At 39.6% G+C, this 14658-nt stretch overlaps 2 protein-coding genes across 2 annotated transcripts; one reads left to right on the plus strand and one right to left on the minus strand.

Annotated features, from left to right (window-relative positions):
* Positions 1 to 6868: 6868 nt before the first annotated feature.
* Positions 6869 to 9158, minus strand: LOC127162425 (sterile alpha motif domain-containing protein 9-like). Its single transcript, XM_051105209.1, has 2 exons — positions 7331 to 9158; positions 6869 to 7177 (listed from the first exon to the last, which is right to left on the minus strand). The coding sequence occupies exons 1-2, from the start codon at positions 9156 to 9158 to the stop codon at positions 7110 to 7112; spliced, it is 1896 nt and encodes a 631-aa protein (XP_050961166.1). The 3' UTR covers positions 6869 to 7109.
* Positions 9158 to 10652, plus strand: LOC127162436 (uncharacterized). Its single transcript, XM_051105226.1, has 2 exons — positions 9158 to 10200; positions 10303 to 10652. The coding sequence occupies exons 1-2, from the start codon at positions 9482 to 9484 to the stop codon at positions 10388 to 10390; spliced, it is 807 nt and encodes a 268-aa protein (XP_050961183.1). The 5' UTR covers positions 9158 to 9481; the 3' UTR covers positions 10391 to 10652.
* The last annotated feature ends 4006 nt before the right edge of the window (positions 10653 to 14658 follow it).

Genomic DNA, 14658 nt, shown 5'->3' on the forward strand with positions numbered 1-14658 from the left:
AGTGTTTTGTTAAGTCCCGGGAAACATCCATGTGTTGACAAATCTAGACGAGCTCCATGAATTAAAGGTTCCTCCAAGAGCCAGAAAAGAGACTGTGGATCTTCTGATCGTCTAAAATTGAAAAGGCTCCAAACCTTAAAAATGTTCCTGTAAAAAATTGGCAAGCCAGAAGTGTTCAATTTTAAAGGATCCAACAGAAAGAGAGTTTTATCCAGCCCCAGATTCTCAAGCTTGTGTAAAATCATATAAGCAACAGCACACCATTTAAAATCAACTGAACCACCTAATAACCTTTGGATACGCTGCAAGCGGAAGGTTGCTATCCTGCTTTGCAAGTGTATTAAGCCTTGCCCACCCTCCTCTTTAGGCAGGAATAGCACACTCTGCGGGACCCAATGCAATTTATCCCAGAGGAAGTCAACTAAAATAGCTTGTATTTTGGATAACAATTAAGCAGGAGGATCAACACATGCAAATTCGTGCCATAAAGATGACGCTACTAAATTATTAACTATTAAAATGCGACCTCTATATGACATCTTAGGAGATAACCATTTCCATTTTTCCAGGCGACCTTTAATTTTCTCAAAGATCCCTTCCCAATTCTTTTGCACTGTTGAATCATCCCCCAAAAACACACCTAAATATTTAAAACCTGATGTTCTCCAACTGAAACCCTCTGGCAATTCTGGTTTTCCCTCTGACCATTTACCCAATAATAACGCTTCACTTTTCCCCCAATTTACCTTTGTAGATGATAAACCTCTAAAGGTCGAGAGCAACTTTGACAAAACCTGTATATCACTTTGCCTGCTAATCATAGCTACCACATCATCAGCATAAGCTGACAATACAAGATTTTCTTTACAATTTGGCAGACATATACCATGTAATTTAGCCCTTATTTGATATAAAAGAGGTTCAATTGCCAAAGAGTAAAGCATGCCAGATAATGAACACCCTTGCCTGACACCCCTATATACTTTAAAAGGAGCACATAAACCACCATTGATTTTAAGAATGCTCTCCACGTCACTATAGAGAACTTTAATGCAATCAGTAAACTTTTGACAAAAACCAAAAGATTTTAAAACTTTCCAAAGATAACAATGCTCCACGCTGTCAAAAGCTTTTTCCTGATCTAAAGAATTAAAAAAAAATCACTCTCACCCTCATATCCTGCTCCGAGTTCATTCTTATTCAAATTTTCATAAAACACAACTGCTCTCCTACGAATTTCTGCAGGGTCTGTCAGTAGTTTACCAGAATCAGAGCGCAAAGCATGAATGGCTCTACTTTGGCCATTCTTCTTTTCCAAGTTAAAAAAAACTTGGAAGGCACATCCATCTGATTTGCACTCTGAAACCGTGATCTGATCAGAGCCCCCTGTGCCTTAAAACCCAGCAAATCAGCCAACTGCATCTTCTTATTAGCCAGAGTGTCAAGATAACTTCTGACACCAGTTGACTCAGCCAAATCCTGAAGCTTTAAAATCTCGGCCTCCAAGGTGTTCATAACTAAAACAGTCTCTTTAGCGACGTTTTGAGCATACTGTACAGTATACAAAACTGTTTAATTTGAATTTTTCCAAAGTTCCACCATTGTCTTAAAGAAGTGAAAGATTTCTTTGTACTTCTGTACTCGCCCCAAAACACTGAACATTTCTTTAAAATAATTATCACTTAACAAATTAACATTTAGCTGCCAGTATGCACTCTTTAATTTAATACAGTTCAAAAACACAAAACACCGTACCATACTATGATCAGTAAAACCCAGTGGGGTAATTAAACATTTTCTTACAGTACTACACTGATGTTTATAAACATAAAACCGATCCAACCTAGCCAAAGAAATAATAGTGTCACAAGAGTGAGCCCAAGTATATTGTCTTTGTGTCCCATTAAGCCGCCTCCAAATATCACACAGCTCATGCGTCTTAACAAATTGAATCAAACGATCGTGTGATGGCTGATGAGGTTCAATATGATTTCTATCTAAATTTGACATAGTACAATTAAAATCCCCACCCAAAAATAAGTAATCCTCCACACAACATTTTTTATTCTGCATTACAGAACAAAGTGTATTTAAAAACACCATTCTCTCAACAGCTGAAGTAGGAACATACACACAAATAAAAATTAAAGTATATTTATCAAAAGTGGCTCTTACTTTTAAAAGCCTACCTTTGACTACTTCCTCCACCTGATATGTGCATGGATTAAAATTTTTAGCAAAAAGAATGGCAACCCCTCCACTGAGTGAGGTGCCATGACTCAAAATTGAGACTCCATCCCACTCAGCTGCCCAATCAGCAGCATTTCTCAGATCACTGTGAGTTTCTTGCAACATGGCAACATTGATTCTTTTTTGTTTAATCACCTCAAACACTAAAGCTCTTTTTACCCTTTCCCTTAGACCATTTACATTTATTGTTGCAATATTAACCTCACAAAAGTTAAGAAAAAATAACAAACATAAGACTGTACACACATCTTTTTCCATGAACCTGATACTAAACTTTTTCTTCATTTGCGTCACCAGAGGAAAGCTGTCTCACTATCTTTTTTAATCGATAGATTTCTTTATTCGTAAACAAACCTTCTGACATAAGGAGCCTAGTTTTGTCAACAAATTGTTTTGTACTTAATTACACGCACCCCTCTTTTATTTTTAATAACCTTAAGAAAGAGTTTAATATCATCCACTTCATAGCTGCGAGAAGAAAAATCACTCTGAGATAAGCTCACGCTAGAATCAGAGGACTCACTACCGCTTTCCATGCCATCGTCACAATGTACATCTTCCATATCCACTTTTTTTGCTTTACTAGCTTGAAAATCGTCTGCCTTTTTTCTCTTTGTTGGAACCTTAAATCGGCTCTGCTCCGCCTCTGTGTCAACGCCATCCAAGCTCAAGTCGGACTGCAAAACATTAACCACGCTCCCATCTCTTAACACATCTTTTTGCACAACGGATTTAAAAATTAAACCATCAGCGTTAGTCGAAGTGCTTTCTTTAACCGCAGCTTTAGAAGTAGTTGCCTGAGCTGTCACCCCCTCACTCACTGTCCCAGGCGAAGCAACGTTTGATGGTCCGGCCTCAGCCGACTCACCGACCCCGCCCGCGCTATCATCAACCACCGGTCTGTTTTCATTTGTCCTGTTAGGACATGCGCGAATTAAATGACCGATCTCCCCGCAGTTGAAGCATTTCATTTTTTCTGTTGTAGCATAAATAACATAATCACAATCATCAATTTTAAGATGAAGTGACAAATCAAGCTCTTCATCCTCCTTTAAAGGGGTCATCGGATGCCCATTTTCCACAAGTTTATATGATTCTTTAGGGTCTTAATGAAAAGTCTCTAATATACTTTGATTAAAAATTCTCAATGGTTTTGTAAAACAACACCCTTTTTACCTTGCCAAAATCAGCTCTGCAAAAATCATCTCATTCTAAGGGGTTGTTCCTTTAAATGCAAATGAGCTCTGCTCACCCCGCCCCTCTCTTCTCTCTGTGGACAGACGGTTTTGTTAACATTAGCCGCGTTTAGCCGCTAAACTTCCTAACTTGCATGTTATAAGGAAAGGCGATCGTAAAGATTCATAAAAAAACGCTTATACTCACTTCTGCTGTAAGTGAAGCTGGATCACGAATGAGTTGCGCGAACATAGGCGGATATATGTAGATCGGGAGGCGCATTACATTCACAAACAAACCTAATCTACTGCATCTTCAGCGGCTCAGATGTCTGGAGTAAATGACGACCACTGTGTTCATTATCACATCCAGCAACACAACACCTCAATCGCTCAATCGGAGATATTCTTGTCTAATTTACATCCCTGCTCTGACATCAAAACATAGAAAGTTACTGGACTGTAACAGCTGGTCTAAGGTAAGAGCTCATGTCAATCAACTATCGTGGGAGCGGCCTCTGTGGGTGTGATGCCACAACGACAGGCATCTGAGAACAGCTCAATTTGAAAAAGGGGATATTATTTTTACAGATTAATTAAAAACCACTGCATTGATTTTATCATTATAGGGTAGATTTGTACATACACTGCCAACACACATTCATGTTCAAACAACATGAAAAAGTGAACTTATCATCCGATGACCCCTTTAAGATCATAAAAAGAGAGCGTCTAAATGAAAACACATGCTTCAAAAGCGGGGACTTACAACCAACCGGTATCATTTTGATAGGTGACACCAGTTTTCCATACCGAGACATAATTCTAACCAAAGTTTCATCGCTCACGAAAGGCGGCACATTAGACAGCAAAACTTTCTTAGATGGCATGGAAAGCGGGAGTACAGGTGTGAAAAGATTTTCAATAACTATACCAGTTTCGACTAACTCATTTGCTTTCTCCACCGAACTAAGAAAAACAACTGTGGCACTGTTCATTCTGGAGGCCGACATGATATGTTCATGCCCTACGACCTCACCTATCGCCAGGCAACAATCCTCCACACTCACCGCAGACGCCACTTTCACACCGTGGCGTCGTGTGAGATTACTTAAACTCTGTGGCCGCGGGGTCGTCATACAGCTCACACAATGAGCGGCAGCACACGGCCCAACACGTCAAAGGAGGTATCAAAAACCAGATGGAGAAAACAACAAAAAAACCAAAGCAAGAGGTAGAGAAAGAAACAGGGTTCACTCACACTCAACACCCGCACCGGAAGTAGAGAGAGAGAGAGAGAGAGAGAGAGAGAGAGAGAGAGAGAGAGAGAGAGAGAGAGAGAGAGAGAGAGAGAGAGAGAGAGAGAGAGAGAGAGAGAGAGAGAGAGAGAGAGAGAGAGAGAGAGAGAGAGAGAGAGAGAGAGAGAGAGAGGCTTAACAATACCTTTATTAAACCATTTTCTTTTCTACTTCAGTATCATACAATAATTATCACACAAACAGAAAATGAATTATATCTCCTTACAAATTCAAAATCAATATTCCATTTTCTTCAATTTTACAAAAAAATTCTCCAACTGACCAAATTTCAGAAACATTGCAATATCATTTACCAATTTATAATATGTGTACTCTATCTTGATTCTAGCACCTATCATCCCTTTTATTACCATCTCAACATTTATTGGACCCAAACCCAACATTTTATTTTTTCTAGTTTTCCATATAGACATCTTAGCTGACCCAATACAAATTCAACAAACATTTTTTCCTCCTTTCCTGAAAATTGAACTTTGGACCACTTATAAAATTCTGACAAGAAAAAGTTTCTCCAAACAAATCCTGACTTTTACAGATATTATATACAGCTCTTTCTTCTTAATGTTCTGAAAAACACCCAACTCAGGATACTCAAATGATAAAACTGAGTGTCCAGCATCCTCATTCTCTTCTTGTACAACAGCAGAGACTTTAATGGGTGGAAATTTATACGTTCAGTTTTACAAAGTTACGTTCATTCTTACTGGCACAAAAATAATCCCATAGATTAGTAGCTTTACTACTAATCAAAGTACCGGCTTCACTGACTAAACGCGCCTCACGACATCGTGCGATTATTGTTAAAGCCCTACCCCTCACTGTGACACCTCTCCCACTTCAAACCGGAAATTAGGTAAGAGAGAGAGAGAGAGAGAGAGAGAGAGAGAGAGACTTTTGACTTTTAAACACACTTTATTAAACATTTGAAAAAAGCCTTACATTACGCATCCAGCTCCTCACATTACAAAGTTATCAAGAAATCTCTCACTTCACCTCACCAGTTAAATATCAGTTCCCCATCCTCACAAAATGACAGCAAAACATCATTTATACACCATTTGAACTCAAAATCATGCAAGTTATCAGTCATTTGAGAGAATCTATATTCCATTCTTATCCTGAACTCCATCAAAGCAGTAAAATATCGGAGAACATTTATATTTTGCCCTTCGGCAGCCAATCTGCGAGACTTCCAAATGGCTAGTTTGGCTTGCCCCATAATAAAATTGGCTAAGGTACACTGTCGACTGTTTGCTCTTGAATATTTACATCCAAAAACAAACAGTGTCCTGCTAAAAACAAAACCCAAACCTCCAATTAATCTTTCGAGCAATATAAACACTGGAGCTAATCTAAAACACTCAGTAAAAACATGAAAAACAGATTCAGATAAAGAACAGAAATAACAGGATGGAGAAACATTCAAATTAAATTTGGAAACATAAGAATTAGTGGGCAGAGTACAATGTAACAGCTTCCACTGTAGATCCCCAGAACGTTTAGGAAGAGGGCCCTTATACAAAGTCCTCCAAGAAGGAGAGAGCTCAGCAGGGATTGTTAAAAATTCCCTCCACTTTGTGTCACTTCTATCTTTAATTTGGTCAAAATAAACTGTTTTAACACATATATGGTAGAGGTCTCTCTTTCCGGCCACCTGAAAATTGAGCTCCTGCAGCCTATTAAAGGACAGAAACTTTCCTTCCTGATCGTTATAAAAACAAACATTGGGAGACACAAATAACTTGGGAAAAGAAACCCTGGATGGACCCCCGGACAGAAAACAGTTAATAAACAGGAGAAGTGTGGAGCGAAGAGCTGCTGTCAGCCCACCAATGAACCGTTCTATAGTTCTAACTGACTTAAAACCAGCCTGACTGCAGATATCTACCACTGACCTCCATACTTTAGAAGAAGTATCAACTAAATCTGAAAGTTTAGTCATTCCTTTTTCCATAAAGGATTTCACAAGTGCATTAGAAGAATCAGTATTGTAATCTAGTAGAGAGTTATAGAATAGTGGTTCTTCCAGGCCAAATAATCCCATAATCCCATAGTTTTAATGAACTAATAAAGACATGGAGAAAGTCTACAGTACCATATAAGTAGCATAAGTAACACAAAGCATATGTAAAATTAAATATGCATATACAAATACACATGGTACAATAAAAAGACAAAAACACAGGTTTCTCTCCCCCTTAAAATCCTATGCAATCATATCCAAAGCATGCTGGGAAATAAAGCTTAAGTTACATCAATATCAAAAATAATTTTACCTGATGGTTCTAATTCACCATACACAATTTATTCTAAGGGATAACACATTTTAGGGAATTAAATTAATCAAAAGCAAAGAAGAAGAAGATCATTTAGGGGGTTTTTTTGTTTGTTTTATTCTCTCGTTGGCCTTCTTCACATAATAATCTTCAAAAGCTGCAAAGGAAAGGGGAAAAATCTATCACTGTGGGTAAAAATACAGTTGATACATACTTTAAAAACAACCAAACTGCATACTGATAAAAGATTGGCATATAAGAATTGTGTTTGAGTCTTCAGAATTATTAAGTACAATAGAATATAACTTACTGTCCTTATATCTGATGTTGTAGGCAACAGGTCCTCTGATATTGAAGCCAAGGTAGAAAGACACCTGGCCTTGTTTGCACACACTGGCCCGATCGTGAGGGGTGACCTGAATCTGTTTCTCTCCTGTAATGGCAAACACTTTATGATCTCTGACCTGACCATTGATACGCTGAAGATCTTTGATTTCTTCACTTCCATCCCCTTCCGTGAGGCGCTCCAGATCAGTTTGACTTAATTTCAATGTATAAATCAGTCTCTGCAAACCTTTTCGTTTTGCCAAGAAGAACAGAGGCAGCAGGTAGCGACCACGAAGGTATTTCTGATACTTGCTCTTGTATGAATGACGCATTTTTCTGAGACACTTTTCAAGGTTGGGAGGATTTGTGATTGCTGGCTGCACATCATCAGGCCAAAAGAGCAAAAGAATCAGGAGATAAAACTCTGGTCTTCTGTCTTGCATTTCTCTCAGCCAAAGTTTCTGTAACCTGGCCTGAAACTCTTTGATTTTTTCAAACTGCTCACCAGAATCACTACAGATGATGTTGGCAAGAATGTAGAGAACAGTTTGGCTTTCACTGTCGGGCTGTGGCTTTTCAATTTTGCTTTTATATTGGTCAAACACACTGATGTCTGATTTCAGGATATGAAGTAGTTCTCCAGAATACTTATTTTTTTTCTTATCCAGGATTTTACCAGCCTGCTTGTCCAATTTAAAATAGTACATGTAGCACTCTTCAACCTCTTTTTGAATGTAGTCTGGGTCCTCTTTTTCAAAGCTTTGTCTTGAGAATGCCAGGTACCATTCAAAGAAATCACATTTTGTCTCAACATCACCTTTGAGACTACTGATGAACTTACTGTATTCCTGTTCAGTGTGTTCAAGACGCATTTTTGGATGTATGATCTTGCAAACCTGGAGGAACCCAAAGAGACCCCTGTTATTGAATTTAGTGTTGTCTTCTGCCTCGTCTTCAGCAGCTTCCTCTTCTTCTTTAAATGCTTTAATGTCAGATCGTGCAATGGCCAAACGTACGTTAATGTCTGAGGATGGCTTTTCAGTTTCATGCAGCAGGTGGTTTTTGTGAACTTGTCCCAAAGTATCCCTGATATGTGAATTTTTTTTTTCTCGATCAATGGCCTCTTCTGCCCATTTTCTTGCCTCCTCATATTTGTCGTCCTCTTTAACCTCAATGTAATACAAACGTGCAAGTGTTTGAGGATAAAAAGGGTCTTCGGAGAACAAATCTGAAGCCAACTTCAACAAACAAATACTTTGTTTAACAGTATTTTCACTTTCAACCATGATGTCAAGGATTAATTTAGAAAATGTTTCCTTTTTCACGAGACGCTCAAGTCTTGTGACCAACATGCTCTTGCAAATTTGTCCAGAATTACTCTCCTTTCCATTTACCAAGCTGTTCAAGAAGTCCTGAGCGATGTCAAATCTTGTCACTTTGTGCTCATTGAGCATTTTTAGACAGGTATGAGCAATCATTGGATGTGCCAAGCGTATGTAGTTGGCTTTCTGATCTCCTTCTGAGGAAATGACTATGAGATCCATGAACGGCTTCATTATAGTTTCCAGTGTGGGGTTTCCCTCATCGGTCGGCTGCTCAGTCTGATCCATGAATTCCTCACAGAAAAGCTTCGACAGGTGTGAACCTGGGACATATGAGTTTATCAAAGCCAAAAAACTGAGAAGTCTTGTGCTGCTGGACTTCCTGTCCTTTTGAACATGTTTCTTCATTTCTTCTGTGATCAATTTCTCAGCATCCTCTTTCTTGAAACCTCTGTGCATTATGTTAAATGCATGAAATTTCAGTGACATTCCATTGTTTCACTTCCCGTTTGTTGCGGTTGCACGCTTAGAGTTTGAGCTCCGTCGAGTTAATTTCTTATTGTCTGTTTTTCAATTCAAAATCAATTTTATACACAATCATTCTTGTTTCTTATAACGTGTGAATATACCCCCTATTGTATTCTACAACTAAAACATCCGGATTGCTTTGTTATCACTAGTTTTGTTTTGATTTCCGGAGTCGCTAGCTTATAGCCCGTTAGCAGCACCAGCGTGGTTGCCCTAATCCTGCTTGCATTGTTTACACACTGCTTACACACATTTCCATTGTTTACTCACTGTTACTTGCTTTAATGGCGAATTTGTGTCCACCTTTGAGTGCAGGTGAGGACACGTTCGAGCTGCACTCGTTGCAGCTCGAGCTGGAGGCCGTGGAGAAGCAGATCCAGGAGCTGTTGGTGCGGCAGACGGAGCTGAGAGAGCGGAGGGCCGCTCTGGAGTCCTCCCGGGTGAGTATACAGCGTGATACTAACACTCTGACCACCTCTACTCCGTGTGCTTCTCTGCACAGCTCCCGTGCACCCTGGACGCGATCTTCCCAGATGTCCTTCACTCCGGCGCCGGGACACCACGGACCCTGGGTGCAGCAGCAGCGGAAGACGCGAGCCAGGCCCCGGCCGAGGACCTCGCCCCCTCCGCCGCCTCCGGTCTTCGAGATCTCCACCCGGAACCGCTTCGCTCCCCTCCGCGAGACGGAACGCGACGCTGTGATCGTCGGAGACTCCATTGTCCGGTACGTACGTGCTACTTTAGCTAAAGGTAAAGTCCACACCCACTGTTTTCCTGGTGCTCGCGTTCTCGATGTTTCTGCGCAGATACCCGCGATCCTGAAGGACGGCGAGAGCGTCGGCGCGATCGTCCTGCACGCGGGGGTGAACGACACCAGGCTGCGGCAGACGGAGGTTCTGAAGAGGGACTTCAGCAGCCTGATCGAGACTGTTCGCAGCACGTCGCCCACGATGAGGATCATCGTGTCAGGACCCCTTCCCACGTATCGACGTGGGCACGAAAGGTTCAGTAGACTTTTTGCTCTAAATGAATGGTTATTGACATGGTATAAAGAACAGAAACTGCTCTTTGTTAATAACTGGAATCTTTTCTGGGAACGTCCTAGGCTTTTCCGTGCTGATGGCCTGCACCCCAGCAGAGTCGGAGCGGAGCCGCTGTCGGACAACATCTCCAGGACGCTACGCTCCATTTGACTAGTGAGTACATTCTTATATGATTGCTACGATGGCTTTTGTTCTGAACGCTTAAATGATAGTAGTTGCACTGTCCAATCTATAAAGACTGTGTCTGTTCCTCGAATAGTGAGGTCAAAACGTAAATTTAATGTAGGATCTAGAAAAAATCTGATCGTAATTAAACCAGAAAAAAGCAAAATACACGAACAGAAACCATTTTTAAAGCTTGGGCTCCTAAACATTAGATCACTTGCACCCAAAGCAGTTATTGTGAATGAAATGATCACAGATAATAGTTTTGATGTACTCTGCTTAACTGAAACCTGGCTAAAACCTAATGATTATATTAGTCTAAATGAGTCTACTCCACTAAACTACTACTATAAGCATGAGCCCCGTCAGAGTGGTCGTGGTGGTGGTGTTGCAACAATATATAGTGATATTTTCAATGTTACTCAGAAAACAGGATACAGGTTTAATTCATTTGAAATACTTTTGCTTAATGTTACTCTGCCAGATATGCAAAAGAAATCTCTCCTATCTCTTGTTTTAGCTACTGTGTATAGACCGCCAGGGCCATATACAGATTTCCTAAAAGAATTTGCAGAATTCCTTTCAGAACTATTGGTTAATTTTGATAAAGTGCTAATTGTCGGAGATTTTAACATTCACGTTGATAATACAAATGATGCGTTAGGACTTGTGTTTACTGACCTAATAAACTCTTTTGGAGTTAAGCAAAATGTCACTGGGCCCACTCATCGTTTTAATCATACGCTAGATTTAATTATATCGCATGGAATTGATCTTACTGATATAGATATCGTACCTCAAAGTGATGATGTTTCTGACCATTTCCTTGTATCGTGCATGCTGCGTATCACTGATATTAACTGTAGGGCTCCGCGTTATCGTCTTGGCAGAACTATTGTTCCAGCCACCAAAGATAGATTCACAAATAACCTGCCTGATTTATCTCAACTGCTCTGTGTACCCCTTAATACACAGGATCTAGACAAAATGACTAGCAATATGGGCACCATCTTCTCCGATACGTTAGAAGCTGTTGCCCCCATCAAATTGAAAAAGTTAGAGAAAACGTATTGCACCATGGTACAATAGTAATACCCAATCCCTCAAAAAGAAACTCGCATTCTTGAGCGCAAATGGAGAAAAACTAACTTGGAAGTTTTTAGAATTGCATGGAAAAACTGTATGTCCAGATACAGACAGGCTTTAAAAGCTGCTAGGGCTGAGCATTTCCGCGAACTCATAGAAAATAACCAAAACAATCCAAGGTTTTTATTTAGCACAGTGGCTAGATTAACAAATAACCAGACACCACCTGAGCTAAATATTCCTTTACAGTTTAATAGCAATGACTTTATGAATTTCTTCACTGATAAAATAGATAACATCAGAAATACAATAACCAATGTAGATTATACTGCATCTAATATGTCAACTTCTTTCGTCGCACCCAAAGAAAAACTGCAGTACTTTACCGCTATAGGACAGGAAGAGTTAAATAAACTCATCACTGTGTCTAAACCAACAACATGCCTATTAGATCCCGTACCCACTAAATTACTAAAAGAATTGTTACCTGTGGCAGAAGAACCGCTTCTCAATATTATCAACTCATCGTTATCTTTAGGTCACGTCCCAAAACCATTCAAGCTGGCGGTTATTAAGCCTCTTATTAAGAAACCACAGCTAGACCCTAGTGAACTGGCAAATTATAGACCCATTTCTAATCTTCCATTGTGTCTAAAATTTTAGAGAAAGTTATATGTGCTCAACTGTGCTCATTCTTGCAAAAAAATAATATCTATGAAGAATTTCAGTCAGGCTTCAGGCCCCATCACAGCACAGAAACTGCACTTGTTAAAATCACTAATGACTTGCTTCTTGCGTCAGACCAAGGCTGCATCTCACTGCTAGTTTTACTTGATCTTAGTGCTGCGTTTGACACTATAGATCATGACATACTAATAGATCGACTACAAAATTATGCAGGTATCCAAGGGCAGGCTTTAAAATGGTTTAGATCCTACCTGTCTGATCGCTACCACTTTGTTTACTTAAATGGGGAGTCATCTCAGTTATCACCAGTAAAGTATGGAGTGCCACAAGGATCTGTTCTAGGTCCTCTACTATTTTCAATATACATGCTGCCCCTTGGTAATATTATTAGAAAACACGGGATTAGTTTCCATTGTTATGCTGATGATACTCAACTATATATCTCAACAAGACCAGATGAGACTTAATTATCAAAGTTAACAGAGTGCGTTAAAAATGTAAAAGATTGGATGACCAACAATTTTCTGCTATTAAATTCAGATAAGACAGAGATATTACTTATTGGACCTAAAAACAATACACAGAATCTTTTGACTTACAATTTACAACTAGACGGATGTACTGTTACTGTTACTTCCACTACAGTCAAAAGCCTGGGTGTTATATTAGACAGCAACTTGTCTTTTGAAAATCATATTTCTCATGTTACAAAAACAGCATTCTTCCATCTTAGAAACATTGCCAAGCTGCGAAACATGTTACCTGTTTCTGATGCAGAAAAGCTAGTTCACGCATTCATGACCTCTAGACTGGACTATTGTAATGCACTATTAGGTGGTTGTCCTGCATCTTCAATAAACAAGCTACAGATAGTCCAAAATGCAGCTGCTAGAGTCCTTACCAGGTCAAGAAAATATGATCATATTACCCCAATTTTAAAGTCTCTGCACTGGCTGCCTATTAGGTTCCGCATCAGCTACAAAATAGCACTTCTTACCTATAAGGCACTTAACGGTTTAGCTCCTGCGTACCTAACTAGTCTTCTACCACGCTACAATCCATCACGCTCCCTAAGGTCACAAAACTCTGGACTGTTGGTAGTACCTAGGATAGCAAAGTCCACTAAAGGAGGTAGAGCTTTTTCACATTTGGCACCCAAACTCTGGAACAGCCTTCCTGATAACGTTCGGGGTTCAGACACACTCTCTCTGTTTAAATCTAGATTAAAGACACATCTTTTTAGCCAAGCATTCAAATAATGCATCTCATAAACTTTTTCTGCAGCTATATCTGATCAAATGTTCATTTTAATCTTTTAGCTCTGGTTTAACAAACCTTCCTTTTCTTAGTTTGAACAGCAGCTACGCTAATTATGTTCCTATTTGTTCTCTGTTTTTGCCATGGGATTGACATCCCATGGTAACTAGGAATTCACAAGCTCCAGTGTGGATCCAGAACACTTAAGAAAAGATGATGCCAGCCCTTCAGAGGACTTCAGATGATGCCAACCCTGAAAACATACAGCACTACCAAATTCTGCTACAAATTTATAGTGTTCTTTGTCTGTTTGATTACATCATTAATTGATCTTTACCACACATCTCTACCATATGTACATCAAGCTACTACTACATATATTGTAAAAATGTCAATTTGGTGTAAAGCTGCTTTGCAACGATATGTATAGTGAAAAGCGCTATACAAATAAATTTGAATTGAATTGAATTGAATTTTCAATCTCCTCCTTTTTCTGAGCAAACCTCTCCTCTTCCTCTGGTAAGAGCTCCAATTTAAGTTTCACATCATCTTTTGCTCGAACAGCACTTTTGCAAACAGTTTTAATAATGATGAATGCTGGATGGTCAGTTTGATCAGCATGTCGAAGCTTTGACTGCAGATTCTTTATTAAGTAGCGTAGAGGCTTGTCATCTTCGTGATCCAGCAGGTGAAGCACAGTGTTTTTGTGTGTTTTATATACTCTGAACAGTTTATCTTCCAGAGTCTCTCTCACAAACTCATCTTTATTTTCTGTGATATTTGTTTTGAATGGTTCTGTCTTGGTTTCACATGTGAACTCTTCTCTCAAGTCTGCCAGTACCTCCCTAGCTAGTGCTGATCCGCCGCTGTCTTTGTGATGCAACAGATTTATGGTCGTAACTTTCCAATGGCCTTTTCTCTGTAGTCGGATCTGTTGCAGAAGTTTTTCCTTGATTTTTTTTAATATCCCCTTCAGAGAGTTTTGGAGGAAGAATCATTGTGTCGGTCAGAGTGAAGTCTGTAGGGATGCAGTTCAAAATGATCACAGCTGGAGTCTCAGTATTGATGCGCCTCTTCTGGATTTCATCGATCAGGTCTTCCCAGAGAAAATTCTTGATAGGTAGATCATTTATTTTTTCCCTGGTGTCCAGTAACAGCAGCACAGTTTTCCGATTTTGTTTTGCGTGTTCTTCATTAGACAGCAGAAAAAGGTCCACCACTTG

This window comes from Labeo rohita, unplaced genomic scaffold (assembly GCF_022985175.1).
Source record: "Labeo rohita strain BAU-BD-2019 unplaced genomic scaffold, IGBB_LRoh.1.0 scaffold_94, whole genome shotgun sequence".
Classification (NCBI taxonomy): domain Eukaryota; kingdom Metazoa; phylum Chordata; class Actinopteri; order Cypriniformes; family Cyprinidae; genus Labeo; species Labeo rohita.

Coding starts and splice junctions, on each gene's coding strand:
- LOC127162436 (XM_051105226.1), top strand. CDS start 9,482: ATGGCGAATTTGTGTCCACCTTTGAGTGCAGGTGAGGACACGTTCGAG. Junction 10,201..10,302: donor TATCGACGTGGGCACGAAAG/GTTCAGTAGACT, acceptor GGAACGTCCTAG/GCTTTTCCGTGCTGATGGCC.
- LOC127162425 (XM_051105209.1), bottom strand. CDS start 9,158: ATGTCACTGAAATTTCATGCATTTAACATAATGCACAGAGGTTTCAAG. Junction 7,178..7,330: donor CAACATCAGATATAAGGACA/GTAAGTTATATT, acceptor TTTCCTTTGCAG/CTTTTGAAGATTATTATGTG.